Source organism: Cricetulus griseus, chromosome X (assembly GCF_003668045.3).
Source record: "Cricetulus griseus strain 17A/GY chromosome X, alternate assembly CriGri-PICRH-1.0, whole genome shotgun sequence".
Taxonomy (NCBI): domain Eukaryota; kingdom Metazoa; phylum Chordata; class Mammalia; order Rodentia; family Cricetidae; genus Cricetulus; species Cricetulus griseus.
In genome coordinates, this window is record NC_048604.1 from 111,883,809 (window position 1) to 111,908,681 (window position 24,873).

Genomic DNA, 24,873 nt, shown 5'->3' on the forward strand with positions numbered 1-24,873 from the left:
AGAGAGGAGGAGGAACAAGCCACTGCCACACCTTACCTCCTGAGTATCTCAGGAGACAATAGAGCAAGTTCTGATTCTCCTGCTTACATCCTGGTTCTGCCCAGTTACCTCACTTCCTGTCTCTCTGTACAGACCTCCAGACCTCTATGGTTAGCTAGTGGCATGCTCCATTCTCTGACCCTCAGATAGGCTTTATTTGTATAATCAAGATATCACCACAGAACACTGATTACACTTTCAACAGTAATGCAAATTACTTCATATACTATGGAAATCAATATGGTGTAGTGGTAGAACTATGTATGATGATCCCATAATATGTGTGTGTGTGTTCAAAAGAACCAAAATTTCCATGAAGAACATATACCCAAATTCCCATGTTCATTGTTGCACTGTTCAAAAAAGCCAAGTCAACGAACTGTTCTAGCTTAAGACCAATAAGTAAATGAATAAAAAAAGTGTGATAGTATATTCATGTATTGAATTTTCAAACAATATATAAAAATAAAAAATAAAGTCCCGGGATGGAGAGATGGCTAAGCACTGACTGCTCTTTCGGAGGTTCTGAGTTCAATTCCCAGCAACCACATGGTGGCTCACAACCATCTGTAATGTGATCTGGTGCCCTCTTCTGGCATGCACTGTATACATGATAAATAAATCTTTAAAATAAAATAAAATAACACCATGAAAAATAACACCTTGGAGAAAGCATATAAAAGAGATAAAATCATCTATCTGAAATTTAAAAAGATAGACACATATACACAATGAAGTATATTCAGCCATACAATGAATGGTATGAATTATATATAATTGGTATGAAAATAGAGATTGTAATGCTAAACAAATAAGGCACTTTAGATAAACATCATGTTTTCTGTCATATGAAGAACCAAGGTTTGAAAAGACAGAAATATAGAATGGTAATTACTGTATGAGGAAAAGACCAAGAGAAGGCAATGGATGTTAAATATTAACATTGTACTTTGTATACATAAATGAAAATGTTATAATGAATCAATTATTTGGTATAGTTAATATACATTAAAAATATTGAAAGCCCGAATAGCCTGGATTAAGTAGGGAAAAGAATATCTGAACTTGAACATGACTACATGGTCATATTTTCACACAGGAATAGTGAAAACACAAGACTCAAGAGAAAACATATCTCTGAGACATAAGATCTTTATGAGAGCATTATAAGACCAAACATCTGACTCACTGACATACCTGAGTAAGGTAAGTTAAAGGCAAAGAGTGGATTAACCCTATTCAGTGGAATACAGCACAACATTTCCCATATTTTAAGAAAGCCATGAATATGCAAGTACAAGAGGTGTTTATTTCAAATGGATGTGACCAAGAGAGAACCTCTTTACAGCATGTTAGGAGCAAAAGCGCAGTTCAGAGAAATAATATTAAAATCTGTGGAACAGAAATAGCAAATCACATTTAAAACTAATTAGTTGAAAAGCATTTCCCTCACCAGAAAGTTTCTTTTAAAAAATTATTTAGTTGCTATTTATTTCATAATAACATGAGGTATTTCAAAGTGCACATATTTTGTAGAAATTAAGCACACAACTTTGCATTCACTCATTTGTACACATCACACATGAGCAAATACACTAACAGAAAGACATAAACTTGGAGAAAAGGGAATATATACACACACACACATACATACATATATATATATATATATAATTTCTTTAAAAAGTTTCTTAATTCAAAAAAGTGATAGTCATATCTTCTAAAAACCTTCACTCTTCATTTTCATATGTAAACATAAATATCAAATTTAGTTACGTATCAGCATCATACTAGTACAGACAGTGTAAGAATTAGTACAGTACGTAACAGAGATTGACAATATATCTGTATATAAAACATGCTCTTCAAACATTGAGGTGTTATTATGATACTTAGGTGTCAACTTCCAGTGTAATACTGACCTCTTGGTGGGGCAGCCTATGGAATTTACAGGAATGCTCCCTTTCTGTGGCATCTATTGGAATGTAATCACTCCTGTAAAAAGGAGAAGTGACTCTGGAAACTTCGAGTAAACATGACTGCAATAGCCTTCCAAGGTTCCCAACTGTCCTGACTCTTCATGGCCATCACTGAGGTTAGAGGAAAGAAAAGTCACCTAGCATCCTATTCCTAGACTTTGCAAGGCCCCACTAGAACTCCATCACTTGACCCCTATCCAGCTTCAAAGTTGACAAGGGACCAATATGAAGGTAAACCAACATTCTTAATGTCAACACAATACTTTTTTTTTCAAGTCAACAAGTGCAAAGTAGCAGTGACTGTCCATTAAAGAAACGTTTAGTTTGTCTTAGAATGTTTGATTTTCTTCAGCAACTGCTGTTGTCTTGCGTGCAATTTCTCCCTTTCTACCAGGAGCTTGTACTCATCAGCCTGCAGACTGTGGATGTACTCTGTGGCTTTTTTCAAGATGACCACCTTAGCGGCCTTCTCGTTGTGCACCAGCTCAGGCACAAGGTCCCTGAGGTTCAGGAAGCTGGAGCGCATACTGTCACGGCGTTGGCGCTCCATCATGTTGTGGTTGCGGCGACGCTCAATGTCATTCAAGTCGGAGTTGCGGGGACCCAATCTTGCAGGCTTCAGCGGGAGGACGCACTTGAGGGACCCTACTGAAGTCGCGCTCTTGAGCTTCTTCTGCGGCGGCGCGTCCTCACTGCCCACATAGGGCAACGGTGGCGCGGCGTAGTTGTGCTGCTCATGAATGAGGACGCAGCGCTTGAGGATCAGCTCCCTGGACTGCGCGCGCCCGGGGCCCAGCGCTGCATTCTCAGGGTGCGCCGCGGTGGGGAGCCTGGTGACAGTCTTGGAGCATTGGGTCTCCTCCACCGTGACCACATCGATTTCCTCTTCATCTTCCTCCTCAGTACCTGAGTTGCTCAGGATGTCCTCTCGGGGGGTGCTGAAGGCCTGGTGGTCACCAGGGCTGATTACAGTGTCCGCAGTGCCAGCGCTGGCGGGGATGTCCGGTGCGGGCACCCACTCGCGCTTATTCGCTGGGAAGAAGACCACTGAGGGGTCCACGCACTCCGAGTCCAGGTGGGCGAGCTCTGTGAGCCAGGCGGCTTTCCCACGCCCCGCACCTGCTGTTCCGCTGCGTGCCTGGCCCGCTGAGCTGGCGGTGCCTGCCGCTCCAGGGGCTGAGGTGCTGGGGCCGGCGGCCAGGGACCCATAGCGGTCTGGCAGCTTCTCGCTTACCGCACTCTCCAGCTTCTCCCGGGTGGAAAACCCACTCCACATGCAGTCCCGAAGGATGATCGGGTTGTTGGTGAGGCCACGGAGTCCTCCCAGGCCAAAAACATCCTCCTCGGCCGGGTTACCCCATAGGTCGGCCTCAGGCAGCAGCATCTCGGTGGCCCAGTTCACTGGCTCCAGGCTCTGCTCCGCCAAGGCACGGCTAGGTGACAACCGAGGCGTAGGCAACAGTTCAAACTTCTTCCAGATGTCCTCCCCCGGAGGCGTCGAGTCGCGACCGCCAAAGTAGACGTCATCTTCTTCCGGATAGAAGCAGGGCTTCAGCGAGTCAAACTCCAGGTCTGAGTTCTTGCAGATCATCCCGGGCATGGTGGATGTAGTGCTGCTGAGCATCCGTTAGTCTCTGGCTGGCGACTAAACACTTCTTTCTTCTCAGCTTTTTTTTTTTTCTTAGTACAGGGTTGCTTCCATCCCGTGGGGGTCACACAGGGTGTGGGACTCAACCAACCTCCAACACTCTCCAGGACTACCGGAGGATCCAATCCGAGGCTTTTCTGTGCTGGGACCTCCGGTGGGCTTTAGGGACAGACGGGTCCTCTGGTGGCTACAGTCTGATTGCCCTTGTGCCTAACTAGAGCTCTCCTGGCTTCAGCCCAGTTCTAAGGAGCATCTTCCCAGGAGCATCGTGTCCTGTGCCTTCCTCCTCCACCCTCCTTTGAATCCACCCACCAGGTCCAGCCAGATGATTGTCACTTCATGTGAAACTTTCAAGGACAGAAGGGCACTGATGATGCCTTTCAAGTCCCCAAAGAAAACAACTTTCCACCGAGATTAGTATACACAGCAAAATTACCCTCCAGAATAAAAGGAGAAATTTGATCTCAGAAAAACACAAATTGTGGGAATGCAGGACCACTAGATAAGCATTAAGGAAGTGCTTAAGGAAACCTCAACTCAGAAGAGGAAGAAACATGCACAAACATGACTGTTCCTGAAAGAAAATATCCCATTATAAGAGTAGACATGCAAATGAGAAAAGGAAAGGAATCAAACATTACCAGTACAACAGAACATAAAACTTGTAAAATGAGAGGAAGAAATGAACTCAGAATATTTGACACAAGAAGAATAAAATTATAGTTATTACCCAGTTTTTACAATGAGTATAATAATCTTAATTCTTCAATTAAAAGACACAGAGAATCTATTTGGGCTAAGACACATCCCAGAAGTATGTTGTTTACAAGAAATTAATCTGTTTACAAAGAAACAGACTGAGTGAAAATATGGGAAATGATAATCCAAACAAATGTAATCAAGCAGTAGTAGTCATAATCATAACCAGCAAAATAGGCTTTAAGACACGAAAAAGTCACTATACACTGAACAAAAGAATACATGAAGAAGATATAACTAAGGGTTGGAAAGTAGTAGAGTGCTTGCCCGGCATGTGCAAGGATCTGAATTTGATCTCCCCACCATAAAAAGAAGATACAGCTACTATAAATGTACATGTTCCCAATGCTGATATCCCTAGTTGTATAAAACCACAGCTAGTCATAAGGCCTCATTAAAATAATACTAGGTTACTTCAATACCCTGATTCAAATACACTCATTGAAAATAATAGATCTTCAAAACAAACAATTAGCTAAGAAACATCAAAACAATACTGTATATAGTAGGATGACTTAGAGACATCTGCATAATATTCTACTCAACAGCTCCAGAATACATATTTGATTATTAGCACATTATTCTAACATACACCATGTATTAAGCCTGAGATAAATTTTATTGAATTAAAATACAAAAGAAACTGGATAATCTATTCATACACGCTGTGGTTAGACAACATAGTAGTTCATAATTGTTGAGTTACTGAAGAAGTCAAAGAAGAAATTATAAAATTCTAATCAAATGAAAGTGCCTATATTAGTAATACAGAGAGAGTTCTAAATAAATACTTGAAATGTATTCCAAGGACTTATAAAAAGACAAGGTCAAAACCAAATTCTAAATCAGTGAAAGACATAATAAATAGTACAGCAAAAATAAATGAAAATCAAAAAGAACAGTAAAAGATTAATTTTTACAAGGTGGTTATTAGAAATAGATAAAGAACCATTTTATTAAATCTATTGATAGAAAGGGAGAAAAAGAACAAATAAGCAAAACTAGTTTTAAAAACTAATAACACATACAATTGAAATTCAGAGGCTCATTAGGGACTATTTTAGTTGAATTACATGTAAATATATTGGAAAATCTATAAGTGGATACATATGCTATAAAAATTGGATCAAAAGCATAACTAATCAATCAGTAACAAGTAGTGATATTGAAGCTGTAGTAAGAAGTTTTCCAACAAAGATAAAAACAATACTGGATGGATTCCCTGATGCTCTGTAAAGAAGGAATAATACCAATGTTCCTCAAAAAAATCTATAAAATAGGAAGAGAAGCAATCACAGCAAAAGTCATTCTGTGGAGCCAGTATGTCTCTGTTACTAAAGCTTAGAAAGAATGTAACCAAAAAGTAACTTGTTCCGGTACCTCTTAGGAACATAAATGCATTTTTCCTCAACAAAATACTTTTAAATAGAAGTTAAAAGTACATTAAAAATATCATTCACCTTGATCAAATTGTTTTCAGTTGAAGACTGTGTGAATGGTATTTACTATCAGTAAATGTATTTCAGTAAACATAATGCAGCTCACAAATAGAATCAGATGTAAAAAATGCATAATCATATCAATAGATATGTGAAAATCCTTTCATTTAATTAAATATCCCTTCATAATAAAAGCCACAAATAAATTACATATAGCAGGATTGTATCTCCACATAACAAGGGCATTATATAACAAATACATAAGCCAGCATACATACTGAATGGGGTAAAACTGAAATGTTGAAATTCACACAGAAGCAAAAAGACTCCACATAAATAAAACAATGTAATGGAACTAAATAGAGGGCCCATAAATAAATACAATTTTGGCAGACTGATTCTCAATAAATGTAGCAAAAACATCCTTTGGAGAAAGGACATTCTTTTTAACACAGTGTGCCGGGAACACAAGTTATCTGCATGTACAAGAGAGAATCAAGGCTCTTGTGCCTCCTCTTGTACAAATTCTGTTCCAAATTAATTTGATTTTAAATTTAACATCTAAAACCTTCAAAGTGCATAAAAACATGAGGGAAATATTCCAAGAGAGATGCATATATCCTGGATAGAATGTCAATAGCTCAGGATAAAAACAAGAGTTGACAAGTCAGATTGTAACAGTAAAAATCTATGCAAAGAAAAGGAACCAACAGAGTTAAGAGGTGTGATGATTAATGCTAATTGTCAAATTCGCAGAATCTAGAACCATGCTCGAGATGTGCCTCTGGGCATGCCTGTGAAGATTCTGTTTTCTTAAAATATATTTTCTTAAAATACAGTATTTTCAAAATAATTAATTCATTGAGACGTGCATGCATGCATACAATGTATTTCAACCATATTTCCCACTCCTCTCCTCCCGTCAAACTCTTCCTAGATTTTCCTCTACATAACAATCTCTATTTTATGTCCTCAACTTTTTAAATAAAATGCTGAGTCCACTTTGTGCTGCCCATACACACATGTGTGGGGCTACCCACTAAAGCATAATCAGCCTAGCAAGGGCCATATCCCTAATGAAACCTTACTTACCCTCCACTAGTATCCACCAACTGTCGGTAGCTTCTCAGCTAGTGGTGTAGGATCTTGTACCCCCTCTCCAACTATGCTGCAATGCTAACTGGACTGCTCCTGTGAGAGTCTAGTGCACACAATCACACCTACTGAGAATTCATGAGTGCTGTGATTCTGTCATGTCCTGAAATAGACATTGTTTCAGTCCAGTCTTTCCTAACCTCTGGCTCTTACAATCTTCCTGTGCTCTTTCTCCAAGATTTTTGAACATTGGGAGGAACAAGTGTGGTACAGATATCACAATCCAAGCACTCCACAGACACTTGTTCTCTGCACAGGTGATGAAGAGGAATATCTCTTCATTCTTTCTTTATTGTGGTGGGAAGACCCACCCAGTGTTGGTGAGAACATTTCTTGGGCAGCAGTATTCTGGACTGCATAAGATCCAGAAAATGAGCCAGGAGTTTGTGGCGTACACCTTTAATCCCAGCACTCAGGCAGGCAGATCTCCATGAGTTCGAGGCCAGCCTGGTCTCCAGAGCGAGTGCCAGGATAGGCTCCAAAGCTACACAGAGAAACCCTGTCTCGAAAAACCAAAAACAAAACAAAACAAAAAAAACAGATTTTTTTTTTGTGGGTTTGGAGAGATGCTTCAGTGTTAAGAGTGGTGAGAGTGCATACTATTCTTCCAGAGGACAAGAGTTCAGTTCCCAATACCCAATACCCACATGGAACATCTTACAATCTCCTGTAACTGAAGCCCTAGAAGATCCCAAAACTATTTTAGGCATACATGCACATGGCCTACACACACACACACACACACACACACACACACACACACACACACACACACACACACACACACATACACACACAATGAAAAGTAAAACTCTTTAAAACAAGTCAGATTTTTCTATTGCAAATAGCAAATTGGACTTGATATTATTTTAAAAGGACACAAAGTTGGGTGGGTAGAGAAGAGAGGATGGATCTGAATGGAGTTAGAAGAGGGGTGAATATGATTAAAATATATTGTAAAAAATTCTTAAAGAACTAATAAAAACACTTTCATATTGATCAGAAATATAAGGCTATGTTTAAATGGAGGCTAGATGATGTAAGAAGGAAATAATAGAAGAAAGAAAGATGATAGGAAATATGAAAGATTGATTGATAGAAGATAGATAGATAGATAGATAGATAGATAGATAATGCAGTGAGAAATTCACTATAATGCCACTTTTATTCCTAAAATCCAGGGTCTGTATTATAAGTTTATGAAGTGACCATTAAGTGTAGTGGAAGGAGCAATCAATTCTTTTCATTTTGTAAGTCTTTTTTTAATTAACACCACAAAACTTATTTCTATGTTGATTACACATTTGTCTTTGATTCTGAGTAATATGAGAACTGATTTATCATATGACTTGGGAGAAAGTTTGATATTCTCCACTGATTAAAATCGGGTTAAAAAAAAGAGTGTTAAACTACAAAATACTAATTTGAGTGGTTCTAAGTTATGGTAAATACAGCAATAAATATCTCGCTGTTTTCCTCTAATTTTCCAAGATGGGTTTCAGTACAAAAGCTTTTTTTCCATAATAGTTTATTTCAAGAAAGGAAGGGCTACTTATAAAAACCATATTACTTTCTTTATAGGAAACAAATAAGTCTTAACATAAAACTCCTAATTCCTACTTAAAGTTATGAATTGAGATGGATTAACTAGTGTCAACTGCAAATCTAGTGTCTTAATTCTGTATCACATTAATTCTCAAAGAATATACTATCTTTCTCTCTTCTATTATTTCGATCCTCCCTTCTTTCATCATCTAGCCTCCAAATAAACATTACAAATAGCCTTATTTTTCTTACTATCAGAACAAAAGTATTTTTATTAGTTCTTGAGAATTTCATAGTGTCTTTGACTTCATGTCTTCTAGTGTCTTAAATCTTTTTTAAATATTTCATTTATTTATTATGTATACAACAATATTCTGCTTCCATGTGTATCTGCACACCAGAAGAGGGCACCAGATCTCATAACAGATGGTTGTGAGCCACCATGTGGTTTCTGGGAATTGAACTCAGGACCTCTGGAAGAGCAGTCAGTGCTCTTAACCTCTGAGCCATCTCTCCAGCCTGGTGTCTTAAATCTTAAATCATATAAAATGTGTTCCATTTGCTTTTGTCAGAGTTGGGCCAATATAAAGCACAACTCTATTTGACATCCATGATAATCTTTGGTACTCAGAATGGGCATGGCCAAATACTGCTTAGTGATAGAAATTCAAAATTATTCAGTTCTAAGGGAACCAGAGCTAACAGAATTGCTCATTCCACTTTTGGGCCCATGTTGTGCAAAAAATGTAGACTTCTAACATTCACTAAAATTTTCAAGACAAAACTGGTATGCTGAGTTTCTGGAATTGACAGAACATAAAAAACATTGCATGCAGTGTAATGATGCTTAAATATGGGTAAAGTACAATGGTTATCAAAACAGTTTTGTGTGGTATTCTATAAGCCTTGTAGTATATTTTGTGAAGCCACATCTCTCCTTTTTGAAAGGGTCTATGTAGCTCAGGCTGGTTTTGAATTCACAACCCTCCTAGTTTACCTCTCAAGTACTAGGTTTATAAGTGTATACTACTACATCCGGCAAGACCATGTCTTTTTAGTACTAATAATCTTACACACATTCTATCTTTTCTTGAGCCAGGGCATCATGTACCTCAGGCTGGCCTGGAATTTGCTATGTAGCTGAGGATAATACTGGTTTCTGATCTTTCTGTCTCCACTTCAGGTCTTAGGTTAATTATTTTATTATGGACTATAGGATGAGGATTGCTAAAAGGGAGTGATGTTTACTATTCTTAAGATTTGGATTCACCTGCAAAAATTCTATTCTGTTTAATGACATTTGTAATATATTGAATAACTCACTTCATTCAATTAGTCTAGTGATAAAATGTGCTCCCATTTAACTCTTTTAGGTGATTTGTAGCTTTTACAATTTCACCTTTAATGTCAAGTTGTTAAAACTTTTCCAAATCGATTTTATATCATCAGATTCTTAAGTGAGAAGGAACAAGAGATAAACTCCATAAAATTTATTTTCCTCTCTTCCCAGAAAAAAACAACATCTCTCTTAAAATACAAAGGCAGGCTCCTTAGAACAGAGGTTAGCAAGCTTTTTTTGTGTTTGTGTTTAGAATACAGAAGTCAACATTCCACTCAAGTGGGAAGCAGTCTTAAACAGTATGCAATTAAAAATGAAGGAGCAGCTCAGAGCTCTCCTGTAGGGCAGCTGACCAATCCTGCCTTAGAACTAATGTAGCGTTATGAGTCACCTTGCAGAAACTAGTGTCTATTCAGATATTATTCTTTTCATAGAATATACTCATTTAAAGTTTTGTACTTAAAATAAGGAAAGGAAGAGAAATAAAGGTTTCCCAAGTATAGTATTCCCCTCGAATGACTGAAATATTAACCTTAGGCCCTGTGATAGTAAATCTTTACTAACACACATGTATTTACACATACACTATTGGTGGAATTTTGTCCTAATTTCACATGAGGGCAATGATCTTTTGCTATACCAGGAAACAGACAAACAAAAGAACGAACAAACAAAAACCGGATTCATCAATTAAAATGTTGCATGTCTAGTGAGCATAAGCCTCAGACATGGACCCTGAAGTCATTTTTCTTTATCATTATTTTGTTTGTTCTGATGACATCTGATTTTATTAGTAAGTATACAAATTTACCTAAAGTCAACAATTAAATAGGCACTCACTCATGTTAAATAAGTGTTAGTTTCACTTACAAGCTATTTTGAAAGGGAATTCCCACTGTGGTTGTAATAGGGAATAAACATTATTAATATATTAATTATATTTTGTTATTATTGTGATAAAATAGCATGACATTACTTCACTCTGAAACTTATTCAACCTATATAACAGAAGCTCTACCGTCTTCAGAAACAATTTCCATTTATCCTTCCCCTCAGAAATAGGAACAGTTTTTCTACTCTTTGCTCTTATAAGTCAGAATACTTAAAACCATTATGTAAATGAAATCATGTAGCAATTTTACCAAAGTGACAGGCTTATTTTGTTTAGCACAATGTCCTCAAATTTTACCTGTTTTCTTACATGAAAAAAAATCAAGTGTAAGAAAGGGCAAATATCTAAGATGCTGACTAAAGAACACCAAAATGAGGACAAAATGAGTCCTCTAGGTCACATAATTGAGCCAAATTTGACCAACTACTTAGAGTAATTTCAAGGCATAAGTAAAAACTTTTAGAAAAGAAACCTGTCAAGACTTAGACATGGGGCTGGTGAAATAAGGAGAGGCCTGACAACCCGAGTTCCATCCCTAGACCCCACAAGTTAGCAGGAGAGTTCTATTTCAATCTGTGTCCACCTGCACACACACATGCACATGCACAAGCACACACACCAAATAAAAATAATTTCATTAAAACTTTAAAACACATAGCTGTAGACAACAGCTTCATGAATAGTATTCTAATAATTTAGGCAATAACAGCAAGAATTAACAAATGATACTGCATGCAAACAACTCTGTGCAACAAAAGAAATCATGAACAAGTAGGATATCCTGTAGAATTGAATAAAATTTTTGTCAACTATTCATGTACCAAAGAAATAAGCTTCTGACATATTCTGTTCTAACCCAGTCCCCCCTCCGCAAAAAACAAAAACAAAAACAAAAAAAACCTGACAGGGTTTCTCTGTGTAACAGCATTGGCTGTCCTGAAACTCGCTCTGAAGATCAGGCTGGCCTCAAACTCCTGCCAAGAGCTGGGATTAAAGGCGTGCAACACCACTGCCTGACAAAAGTTTTAATTAATTAAAGTCATTACATTTTATCATTAAGACGTCAGATAATCACATCAGAAAAGAAAAACGTATTTAACAAAATATAGCAGACATTAGTAATAGAATCTCACATTAAGCTAGGGATAAAAGGCATCCTTCTCAATTTGGTAACCATATCTGAAAGTTCACATATTTAACACCAAACCCAATGGTGAAAAGTTCACATGAAGACTGGGAGAAAAGCAAGGTTGTGCACTCTTACAGGCTTCAACATTATACTTGCTAATGGAAGAAGATCAGTAAATGAAAAGACTGGAAAGAATAAAACTGTCTTTGTAGATGACATAATAATGTACATATGGGAAATCTGAAGCACTACGAAAAGAAAAAGTGATTACAACAAAGTTAAAGGAGAATTTTATAATGAGCAAATGTCAAACATGTTCTTATATACAAGCAATGAAAGATATGATTTTAAATAGAAAATAATGCATTATCATTTCCAAAAATAAACAATGAAAGAATTAATTTGTAAAATATGTAAAACATCTGAAAGAGGGAAATTATAAAATTTTGTTTAAAGAAACAAAGAACTAAATAAATGGAGATGTATTCCATGTTTATAGATATCATTCATCCAACTTGATCTACACTTTTCATGCAATCCTAAATTAAAAGCACAATGAGTTCTTTTGTTGGGAGAGATGTTGGGCCCCAGCCCCCACCGAGTCTCTGTGAGTAGATAACCACAGATGCATCCTGTTTTCTGGTCCTGGATTACAGCCCGGGCCTTGCCCCCGCTGGCATCAAAAACACAAGCTCTTACACCTGGGGTTTTTTCACTGTGCCTTGCCGCAAGTCTGTATATAAGGTTGCTCCCTCCCTGCAAACGGCACAGATGCACACACATTCTCTTAGCACAAGCAACCTGACAGCTTGGTTTTTTATTAAATCTCCAGGCTTTCACCCGATACTTGGACTTCGTTGTGGCTTGGATGCCACAAATGGAGGTTCCATTAGATTTAGTCGTGATTCAGACACCATTCTTTCGTAGATGCTGGCAAACTGATTTTGAAAATTATATGAAAATTCACTAAGACTAAGATTTGTCTCACCCAGGAAGCCACCCCCTTGAGGACTAGAAGTTGTTATTCAAGCTGCCAAAGGAGAGAAGGAGTCAATAGTGCTACCCAGCCTTAATACTTACACACCATAACAATGACCAGCAGGCAAGATATCCCAAATGGTGCAATAGTGACACAAGTATCCTGGGGGAACTCATGCCAGGTATTGTAAACCTAGCCAACTACCCTTTACTGATAGGGCCATGGATTCTAGAGGGGAACCTACTACTACTACTGCCACTTTCCTAAACCAGTGTAATTTGTAAGTGCATAATAAATGCTTATCCTTATATACAAAGACAAGTGTAGCTGTCACTCTTCATCAAAGCTTCTTTTTTTTAGCAGATGGATACCATTACAGAAAGCCTTGATTGATCCAAGTGTAGAGATGAACTGACTGTCCAAGTGAGGTGCCTGTACTGGCTGGTTTTGTGTGTCAACTTTCCGACAAGCTAGAGTCATCAGAAGAAGGAGCCTCAGTTGAGAAAATGTCTCCTTGAGATTCAAGTGTAAGGCTTTTTCTCAATTAGTGATCAATGGGGGAGGGCCCAGCTAATGGTGGGTGGGGCCATCCCTGGGCAGTGGTCCTGGGTTCTAAAAGATAGCAGGATAAGCAAGCCAGGGGAAGGAAGCCAGTAAGCAGCTCCCCTTCATGGCCTCTGCATCAGCTCCTGCCTCCAGGATCCTGCCCTGTTTGAGTTCCTGTCCTGACTTCCTTCAGTGATGAACAGCAATGTGGGAGTGTAAGTCAAATAAACCCTTCCCTCCCCAACTTGCTTTTTGGTCATGGTGTTTCATTGCAGCAATAGAAACCCTAATTAAGGGTGCCCATCCCCAATTGATACATCTATAATACCTACACATAAGGCTAGGGGAACATTTCAGAGGAAAGATTTTTAAGAGCCAAAGGATCAAGCATCTGCTATGAGATAATGTCTTCTGTATATGGCAGGGAAACTGCATCCATGAAATCTCAACAACATGGCTGCCTAAATAAGAAATGAATAATGATGACACCAATTGACATGCCAATATGAAGGAACTCTCACAAGGCCCCACCCTTGGGGGCTGCATATGGTGCAAGTGGAAAAAAGTCAGGAGGACACAGAAGGTTATGCTGGTGTGCAGGATGCAAGTCTTGGCCCAGGCTTAGAGGTTGGGTATGGCACAGCTGGGGCTCTCAGGAACTTGGCCAGGGCACTAGATATAGGAATCAGGGCTAAATCTGAGGATTGGGGCTTGGGGGTGAGGCATAGGTTAAGGTCAGTCAGATGCATTCAGTATGCTGGGGCAGGAGCACAGGATGTGTGGGCCAGTCAGATGGATCTGGTACAAGCAACCAGGAGGCAATCCCCCCCTCTCTCTGTGTATGTGTTGTTTTTGTTGTTGAGAAAGTAGGTAGATTACCTGCGTCTCTGGTCTCTATCGAAAGGGCTGGATAGAGGTTCTTCGGTGGGTGGGTGGGGTCTGTCTTCAGGTCTCAAAGGAAGGAGAAAGGGCCTGGAGGAGAAGGTCATAACCACTGTCAATCAGACACTTGGAAACAAGAGGTGGGGGAAGGGTGCTAGAAGCATGTCAGAACTTTTTATTCCTATTGAATTCTAAGTTTTCCCCTTGATCAGCTTCTCAGAATTCTTCCTATCCTGTACCTTTGGTAACTACCATTCTGCTCTCAACAGTGAGCTCAATATTGTAGTCTATATTTGAGTGAGTTCATGAAGCACTTGTCTTTCTGTGCTCGTTTTATTTCATTTAACATGATTCCCCATCCATGGTGTTAAAAATGAATTCCATTCCATTTTATGGCTGAATAGTTTTCTGTTGTGTATGTACCACATTTCTTTGATCTATTTCTCAATTGATAGACACTTAGGTTATTTCTGTTTCTTACACACTGTAAATAATGATATAGTAAACACAGGAATTTTCCTTTGAGTTTATACATGAGATTCCTTGAACATATAGTAATTCATTTTTTAATATTTTGAGGAACCTTCATAGTGTCCTCCACAATGGCTGTTTTTAGTTGTGATAGCACTAAAAGTGTACAAGTTTTCCCTCTTCTTCACATTTTTCTCAACACCTAATATCTTCTACCTCTTTAACTTATGATTTTTATTACTTACTCTTCTCTCATACAAACAATATATCCTGACCACAGTCTCCACTCCCTCAACTCCTCCCAGCCCCTGAACTCCTCACTCCCCCAGATCCACTGCTCCTCTGTTTCCCTTCAGAAAAGACCAGGCCTCCCAGTGATATCAACCAAAGACAACATAACAAGATGCAATAACTCTAAGCATAAACTCTCATATCAAGGCTGGACAAGGTAACCCAGAAGGAGGAAAGGTTCCTGTGAGCAGGCAAAAGAGTCAGAGAAACCCCATTCCCACTGTTAGGAATCTCACAAGAAGACCAAGCTGATCTTCCTAAAAAGCAGTGTCTCATCCCTTAGGCCCAGAAGGTAACTGTTAGGTTTCAAACCGAGGACAAAGAACTGAGGTGCCTATTTATCACATCAAAGCAGACCTGACCTCCAGGTTCTCTCAGCATTCTTCAGTCCCTACCTGTTACAGGGTATGGCTCAAATACTCTGACCCAGCCTTGAATTCTCCAGCCCAGGCACTGGGTTGGCCATCCCCCAGAGGCTCTTCCCTATATAATCCAGACATTTTGGTTGCCACTCTTTTTGTACTTTTGGCCTCCTGGGTGCTGCACCTGATTCCCCTCTCTCCCTTCTCCCTTCCCCTTCCCCTCTCTTCACATGACCCAGCTCAAGTCTGGTCATATTCACTCTGGGCTCTCTCAGATGTTTCCTTGTCTGCCTATGCTCTCCCTTTTATCTACAGTAAACAATAAATATCTACAAATCCTTTCTCTTCCACCATACCTCGGCGTAGTCATCTCCTTTCCTTTCCAGATTATTTCGTTTTTTCATTCAGTAGCTAAATGCAGAATAAAGTCCAATACCTGTAACTTCTTTTGTACCTCTCTCCTTTACTTTTGATAACCTGGTTTCTTCTGCAAATTGCTATGTTAATCATTAAAGGAGTGTCTGTATAACCTGTTTTCTTTCAAGGTTGAAGGCACACAGGTAAGTCATCTTAAACCAAGATGTAGTCATCCTGGATTCCAAAGAGAGAACTTCAGAGGACCCCTGCCCCCATGAAGGCAATTATCCATGAGTGCAAGACTGTAACCCAGGAATAGAAACAAACATCACCGAGAGCTACTTTGTCCTCTCAAGTAATTAGGACTTCTTTTGTAACAACAGGGCTGAAACAATGATCAAGGAGAGCCCACACCCAGACTCAAACTTCATAATTCTCCTACCTTTAAATGCAGCCCATTTCCAGTTCTTGTCTATTTTGACCACACATCTCTCCACTTTTAAGCAGTTCTTAGCTCTTCAACTGGAATATTGGAAGGAAATGGCCAAGCCTAGCTTGTTGGGTCTACTTTTCTAAAACCTTAGGCTACAAGCCCAGTACTAGTCTTGCTATGGTTAGATCATACACAGTAGAAACTAAAAGCCCCATATTCAGACCAGAGTCTTTAAATCCTCTTTGGCATTGGTAGAGACCTGAGTCCTTGTGTGACAAACCTGAGGTTTAGTCACATCAGTTCTAGCATTGCAGTGAGCCTGGGGAAGCATCTGCTACTCTCCCAGAAGAATACAAACCCCTGAAACAAACAGATTCATATATAATGCAGCATAGTACAAGCCCTGGTGGCCAGTGTCTTCCCCTCCAAGAAATTCCTTTCTCAAGGTTGGGCATTTAGACAAAATCCACCATTCCCTCAAGGGCTAGAAGAAAGTTCCCACTTGGTTAAAAAAAGTTATTCTTCTAATCTCTGGCACAAAGGACATGTGGATCTTCTACTAACATATGACTGCAGTGCCTATTAACTTGTCAAGGTCAATGTTAGCCTCTAAGCTCTGTCAGTCCCTGCTCACAAACCCCACCCCAGCTCACCCTTCTCTCCCCTTCACATTGAACCCCTGTTGTTTCTCCTTGCTTTCTTGGGAGACAGCCTTGCCAGTTTGAAAGAAACTTCCCCCCTTTCATGCACAGAGCAACTATTTTGGTTTCTTTACTGTGCCCATTTTCAGTCAACCAAGGTGACTGACTACTGAACAGCTTCATGCAGCATAGTTATCACCTATCGCCTGTGTAGTGCTCACAGCTGGGACTCTTGAAAGATGTCAGACAGAGAATTAATGTCCGTGCAGCACACTAAGGATTCAGCCTGCAGTACCACTGGAAGCTCAATGTGCATTTGTATCACTGAGATTAAAGGTCTTTGCAGCTGTGAGACTTGAACCTGCCTTCAAAACCATTGCCTCAACTTCAGCCTGAATAACGTGCTGTAAGGCTCCATTTGCTGATAGAAAGACCTGATAGTTAAAAACAAACAAACAAACAAACAAACAAACAAACAAACAAACAAACCTAACCTCTTTGGAACTTAGTGATGAGCAATGTCTCTTTGAAACATAACACTGGGCAGATTCCAATGGCCCCATCCCTAGGCCTTCCTGTGAGTAGAAACTGTGGTACTTTGGTCTCACCAAAATGGCTCCAGTACTCAGGGAAGATACATTAACTGCAGTCCTTGGAACTTCTCGTTTAGCTAATATTATCTGTGCCTGGTTGCAGCCGGTAGTCTTAAGTCACAAGCACAATTGGTTATTTTTTACTCTTTACTTGTTGGGGGCCTGCCACCCAGCTCCCAAATAAATATACAGAGTTTTATTCTTTCTTAAGAATGCCCAGCCTTAGCTTGGCTTGTTTCTTGCCAGTGTTTTGTTAACTTAAAATTTCCTGTCTATCTTTTGCCTCCGGGATTTTAACTTTTTCTATTTCTGTATACCTTTCTTAACTTCTTACTCTGTCTTGCTGTGTAGCTGGGTGGCTGACCCCTGGAGTCCCCCTCTCCTTCTCTTCTCCATCTTCTCTACTCTTCCTATTTATTCTCTCTGCTTGCCAGACCCTTGTATTTCTCTATCCTGCCTTGCTATTGGCCGTTCAGCTCTTATTAGACCAATCAGGTGTTTTAGACAGGCACAGCTTTACAGAGTTAAACAAATATCATAAACAAATGTAATGATATAATATACATTTTAAAATGATATTCCACAACACACACTTCAGCAGGAGGCAACCCATAGTAGCTTTGCCACATATGTAGTCCAATATTTTCCTAGCACTAATAGGCTGTGTGATTAGGATGTGACAAAACTTGGTGGCTTTGATACCACAGGTTGAACATTGGAGCCTTAAGCTGGGTCTCTACTCAGAGCTGAGCAGGTGCTACCATGTCTACTACTGTGGTTAGATTAAGTACACAGTAGAAACTAAAAGCCCTATATTCAGTCCAGAGCCTCTAAATCCTCTTTGGTATTGGTATCAACTTGGTAACTGAATGTGGCATCTAGGATGACCCTGGCCACAGGGAGAAATTCATGGAGACAAACTTCTTTCTCACTCCAGGTTTTTTGGTTTGTTTGTTTTTGTTTTTAAATTGGTTTTGTTGTTTCCATCAACAGAATATTTCAGATAAACCTGGACGTGGAGCATCCTCTACTATTTTAACCGGGAAAACACAAAAACAAAGAAAAAAACAAAGAAAAAAACCCCAAAAACCAAAAAAAAAACCCAAAAAAACAAAAAACAAAACCAAAAACCAAAACAAAAAACCTATCAGACCTTGGCGCCCTCTGGTGTGAAATCATGGAAGAAATTACAGACAAGCAGTTTTCTTAGAGTTTCTGCAAGGAGAGGAATAAAAACAAACAAACAAAAAAACTGCACTGAAAAGACAGGCATAAGTAACTTGTCCTTATACACTAAGCAGCTATCGCACAGCAGCAAGCATAAAGAGCTTTCAGAAAAATATGATGATGCTAATGAGAGAGAGAGAGAGAGAGAGAGAGAGAGAGAGAGAGAGAGAGGGAGAAAGAGAGAGAGAGAGAGAGAGAGAGAGAGAGAGAGAGAGAGAGAGAGAGAGAGAAACTGACAAGGCACTTTTCAGTGTGGAAAGCTTTAATAAGCAATATTCACATCAATGTTTAAGGGAACTCAGTGAGTTCAAAAAATATATGGATAAATATTCCAGTACATAGAATCTTTAAGAAGGCATGAAAGCAAATAAAAATTTTAATTGGAAAGGAAGAAGTCAAAGTATCTTCGTTTGCAGATGATATAATATACGTAAATGGCCTTAAAATTCCACTAGGGAACTCCTACAAGTGCTAAACTCTTTCAGCAAATTGGCTGGATACAAGATTAACTCAGATGAGGAAGGGAGTGGGAGGTATAAGGTGAGGGATGGAAGAAGAGAGTGGGGAGAGAGATGGTTGGAATTGGGGGATATTTGGAGGATGGTGTGGAAAACTAAGGCAGTGGAAAATTCCTGGAATCTCTGAGGGTGAATCTTGTGAAGCCCCCTAGTAGTGGAGGATATTGAGTCTGAACTGGCCAACTTTTCTAGACAGGCAAGGCTTCCAGTGATGGACATGGTTGCATTCATTTGAGTTGTTGGCTGAGGGTGTCCAGTGGAGATTCCCAAACAACCCAGGCTGATGCTAGCACAAGGGATCAGTCTCAGAAAACTGACAGTGGGGCCCCCATTGAATAGGACAGCATCCACAGGGCTCATTGAACAAGGAGAGGATGAGCTGGTGCATGCAGGGAGCCTTTGCCCCATGTTCCTTGTTTGTTTGGTACAGGAAGATACTCTGCAGGCTACAGAAAGAGAAACCCAGATACCAATCCAGTCACAAAGCCTTGGACCTACAATCTGTTCTGCCTGCAAGATGTGCTGTGTAGGGAGAACACAGTTGCAGCTGGTTCCTGAATGTCAGCAAGTATCCTTAGTCTGCCCTTTGTCTTCAGCACCTTCTGTTTAACATAATGTGAATCCTTTCTGAGAGTTTAACAAGGGAACAAAGCCTATGCAAAACTTGGTTGGAAAAAATCTACCACACTGTGATATTCCTTAATCAGGAATTTGCATTGGCATTGTCCCTTTGGAAGCTTAGTTAGGATGTTTTGTGGGTAAGGAAATCAAGTTGCTAAAGGTGCAAACTGGAAAACAATAAAGAGGCCCTTGGCTAAAGAAAGGTGTCTTTCAGTCAATGAGAGGCTGAGCCCAGCTGCAGCTGGAAAGGCTAAAGTCATCCTTAGAGTGCCTCTGCCTCCTTTCCACTGACCCCAGTGAACCCACACCCATTCTACGACAGTGCTGGGTCTATGGGCACAAAACTTGTGGGAGTGGCTAACCAATGTCTGGTTTAACTTGAGGTCCATACCATATACTGCCTGGATACCAGGAACTGAAGGGAAATGAAAGGGGAGTGGGTGTGGGGGAGAGAGGAGGTGGGTGGAGGGACTGGGAAGAGTGGGGGGAGGGAAAACTGTGGTTGGGATGTATTATATGAGAGAAGAATCAATTTTCAATAAATAAATAAAAGAAAAAAAGAAGAGAAAATACAGTGAAAGGGGGAAATGAAAGAATAGAAATGAAGAAAGATTAAAAGAACTTTGTAAATAATGTTGAAAAAACAAATGCATGAGTTCTTGATGTGCCAGAACCAATTGAAAAGGGCAAAGGTTTAGAACGCTACTGGGAGAAATAACTGCAGAAAATTTCCCAAACCAAGAGTAAGATACAAGTAAGAAACAGGAAATTCAGAGATAACCAGTCAAATTTAATGCTAAGTCTCCTCTAGCACATCTTAAAATGCAGTGAAAGATAGAGTTTCAAGGCTGCAAGGCAATAAATTAAGTAACACATGGGGATATTTTGATGCTTCTGAGAGATTATTCCTTAGGAGAATCCAAATAAGTAAATAAGTGTTAGGAAGGAACCTGAATCCTTGCAACCACCCACATGACTTTTCTGTGCTTCATCCACTACCCCACTCTGTACCCAGAATCCCCACATCTTCCATCAGAATTTAATCTGGTTCCCCCTTCTTGTGCCCCAGCCTTGTCTGTTCCCTCTGCTCACACTGGAGGCACCTGTCCTGTCTGTAACTGCCCACAGGGCCCTTCTGCAGAGCATCTACCATTCCACTCCATATACACTTGAATTGGGAGGTCTGGGGTACTTACCTAGCTAGACCCTAGAGGATGACAACTAGCCACAAGTCCCTTCTGCACAGTTACCTCAGGAGATACCTAGACTTTCCATATTCTCCTATGGTTGAGTCTAGTGAGTTCCCTAGATCTCCCCATCCATTCGTTTTCTTCAATACCCCACATCTAACACAGGTCCCACAGCCAGTACCCTGGCCTAGTTTGGCCACCCCAGCCTGAATAGCCAACATTTATGCTTTACAAGGTCTGAAGAGTCTAGCCTGTGCTACAAATGAGCTCTAAGTTTCAGCCAGTACCCAGCCTACATGAATCCACCTCCAGGTCCCCCCTGGGCAGCTTACACCAACCACACTAGGTAACCAGACTTCTTTACCTGTCATACTCCAGAGAGGGTCAAGCCTAGTGAGTTCCAGATTCAGCCCAAGTCCCATAATCAGTGAGTAGATGACCTCCCCATCTGTTCCTTTTCTGCAACCTGCTAGATTTAGCCCTTGTCCTTTATCCTTTGCCTGGTCTAGTATGACTAGCCCAAAGCTCTAGGCTTTGACCAGTATACTCCCGACCTTCCACCATACAGTGGCACCTTCTGTGTGTGCTGTCACCACCATGCCACTAAGTACCCAGACTCCCCATGTTCTTCCAGGTTCTAGCAAGGGACCCATATCCTGTGCCCTCACCTAGTCTGACCAATCTTGCCATAGAGGAGCAAATGAGTTCTATGTTTCAGGTAGAACCAATGCTAACTGCAACCTCTACAGATCCTTCCCATGAAGCCCTCACCAACCCATTATATACCCAAGTGTTCATTTGGGATCTTTCCTGGTAAGTACCATTGACTTCCTAATCCAAATACTTTTTTAGCAACAAGCTAGATCTAGCCTGGGTCTCAGAACCAGTGCCTTAGCCTAGGCTGGCCAGGCTTGCTTGCACAGAAGCCATCATTTATACTTCTGCAGTGTTCCATACATTTTGCCTAGTGGGACTACTAAGGCCAGTACTGCAGAAAAAGTCTGGGCATTAGGCAGGACTGCCCTACCTCACCCCCACCCATTGGTCCCTTCTGCCACTGCACTTGGTACCCAGACTTTCCATGTCCTTCTGAAAGGTCTAGCTTTGTCAGTACCTCTCTTCTTCCCACCTAAACTTTTCCCCAAACCTGCCAGATCTAGCCCAGCCCCAAATCCTTTGTCATGGCCCACTGATGCCAGCTATGCTTGCTCAGCAGACAACTTCTAGGCTTCCTCAGGGCCCCACTTATTTGCCTTTGTCTATTTTATAAACACCAAGCGTGCGACAGTAGAGGTCTAGGCTTCCATCAGGACTCATTCTAACCTGCAGCGACCCACATGTGGAGGAGCACAGACCATTTCCCTCCAGAAAAGGGAGTGGCACAAGCTGACCACAGGTGCCATTACAAGATGGCACTGGGATGAAGCTATGGAGGCGTGGCTTCAAGTGTTTACAAAGAAAAACAATTGGCTGCCCAAACTCACACCAGATGAGGTCCTCAAACTAGCAGACCATGCCCAAGAAGGGACAGGACACTAGATGCACAATAGGAATACCTTAAAAATTACTGAGCAATAGTTTTCCCACCCTGAGTGTTTTTTACTTTAGGAGGGCTTTGCTGTTAAACCACAAATGAGCTCTTGCTTGACTTCACTCCCTGTTACCTGATTGTCTCCGTGTTTAAGGGAGGCATCTTGATGAACAGTGCATTCTACCCTCTCTGAATTTGACCCAGGGAAATCCAGACCCCAACAGACACAGGCACATTCTAGGTAGCCTTTACCATGCCACTAGATAATTACAATGGCCACATCATACTCCAGGGTCTAACCTGATCCCTTCTGTACACAGAATTCCCATATCAGCATCCAGGGTCTAGCAGAAACCCTTCTGTGTGACCATTAACTGCTCTGTATGCAGATTCCTCACATTTCCCAATAAAGTCCTATCAAGACACTATATACTGTGCTTGACCTAATCAGGCTATTCCTGTCTGCTCTTGCAAACAAGCACGGGGCTTCAGATAGGACCAGTTCTAACTACAAAAACTAATAAGTCCCCTTTTCCCAGACCCCACAACCCCTTTAGGTACACAGACTTCCCATGTCCTCCTCCAGAGTCTGCAAAGGTGAGTCCCATAGCATCCCTTCCAAGCCTTATTCCCACTATCAGTGCTGTGGCATAGTCTGGCCAGCCCTCCCTGCCCAGAAGCTGATCTTTAGGCTCCCTATGGGTTCCACATCTTCTGTCCTGGCCTAGTGTGACAAACTCAGCTGTCACTAAAGACAAGCTCTAGGGTATAACCAGGGCTTACCTACCTGTAATAACCCAGCAGTCCTTTCCATGCTGTTTCCATCATGCTTCTGAATAACCAGATATCCCACCTCCTTCTACGGTTTCTACCTGACCCCTATTATCTTGCTGCAATCAACTGACTTGTTATTCAAACTCTCGGAATCTTCCTCCATTGCCTAATCTGTATCCAACACCCTGTGCCCAATCTAGTCTTACTGCTACACACTACTTGTGCTGCAGCAAACCTCTAGGCTTCTGGCAGGACTCAACCTACCTGTAATCACCCAGGTTTTTGTGTATTTTATTCCACCATGGCTGTCAGCACTAGACTTACAACACCTGCTAACAGGTGCGCTCTGATCCCTTCTGTGTGACCACGGTAGTTGGTATTCATGCTGCACAGGTCTTCATTCATAGTCTAGCAAGTTTGAAATCCCGTGTCCATGATGAGCCTCAATACCACCACCTGTGCACAGCCAAGCTCTTTGTGCCCTCCTGGAGAACCTACCTGTGATCATCCACAGAACCCTTCTGGGCTGCATCCATCACCTAACACCCTGTATAATTTTGTAGGGTCTAGTACGGGTCTCCGATCCCATGCTCAAACCTTGAGTATACCACACCCAAGCTGCAGGCTTTCAGCAAGAACTGCATTACCTGCAACAATCCACAGGTTCCCTTCCTCCACTACCTCAGTAGGTACCAAGGTTTCCCATGTACTCCTGAAGAGCAAGTAAGATGAGTTCCCTTGGTGCGCCCATAAAATGTTTGTGTAACCCAATAGATGTTGCTGTTGTAATAAATCGTTTTCCGTTGTAATAAATCATTTTCATAGTCCTACTATGTGCACGCCAACTGCAAAGCAGCCAAGGTCTAGGTACCACCAAACAAGTTATGAGTACTTTCTGTTCCCCTTCACCATGTAAGGCATTACACATTTGTGATCATTCTTCTTGATTATCACCTTACTACATCTGAAATTTACTCAAAGTCCAAGTCAATGGGCACACCCGTGAGGAACTTCAGTTAACTGGATCATTTGAACTAAGAAGACCCATCTTAAATCCAGATCACTTGAAATGGGAAAACTTACCTTTTGGGAGAGGTATGGGTTCACAAGGATGCCTAGGTAAAGGACAAGGAAGAAAGAAATTATTGCTCTTTTCCTGCTTGCCCATTCTCTTGATTCATTGGCATTCTTTGGGATTCACAGATATACTAAAGAGGAGCTGAAACATCCAGACTGGTGGACTGAGCAACTACTGGATTCTGCATGTAACATTGTAGACAGCCATTGTTGGACTAGCTGGATCGCAGCCTGCAAGCCACTCTAATAAATCCCAACATTATTCATTTTATCAGTATGTTCTCCAGAGGAGCCATGCTAATATAGAATTCTCCCCATCTTTTCCTTCTCCCCCTTTCTTTGTCAGCAGACAAGGGTCCCTTCTTATACACTTCAGAGCAAGAAGGAATGTTCCATGCTGTGTGGTACTCTATCATGCACACTTTCACTAGGCTGTAGGTTTATCCTGTGTGGCAG

General features: G+C 40.8%; 1 protein-coding gene across 1 annotated transcript; it reads right to left on the reverse strand.

Moving 5' to 3' along the window:
• Nucleotides 1–2,337: 2,337 nt before the first annotated feature.
• On the reverse strand, nucleotides 2,338–3,642 carry LOC100756188 (protein S-Myc). The gene has a single exon (XM_027432016.1). It carries the CDS (start codon nucleotides 3,640–3,642, stop codon nucleotides 2,338–2,340), a length of 1,305 nt encoding a protein of 434 aa, XP_027287817.1.
• Between the last annotated feature and the right edge of the window lie 21,231 nt (nucleotides 3,643–24,873).

What these genes read in the sequence shown, in the direction of transcription:
- LOC100756188 (XM_027432016.1), bottom strand. Translation starts at nt 3,642, where the DNA reads ATGCTCAGCAGCACTACATCCACCATGCCCGGGATGATCTGCAAGAAC.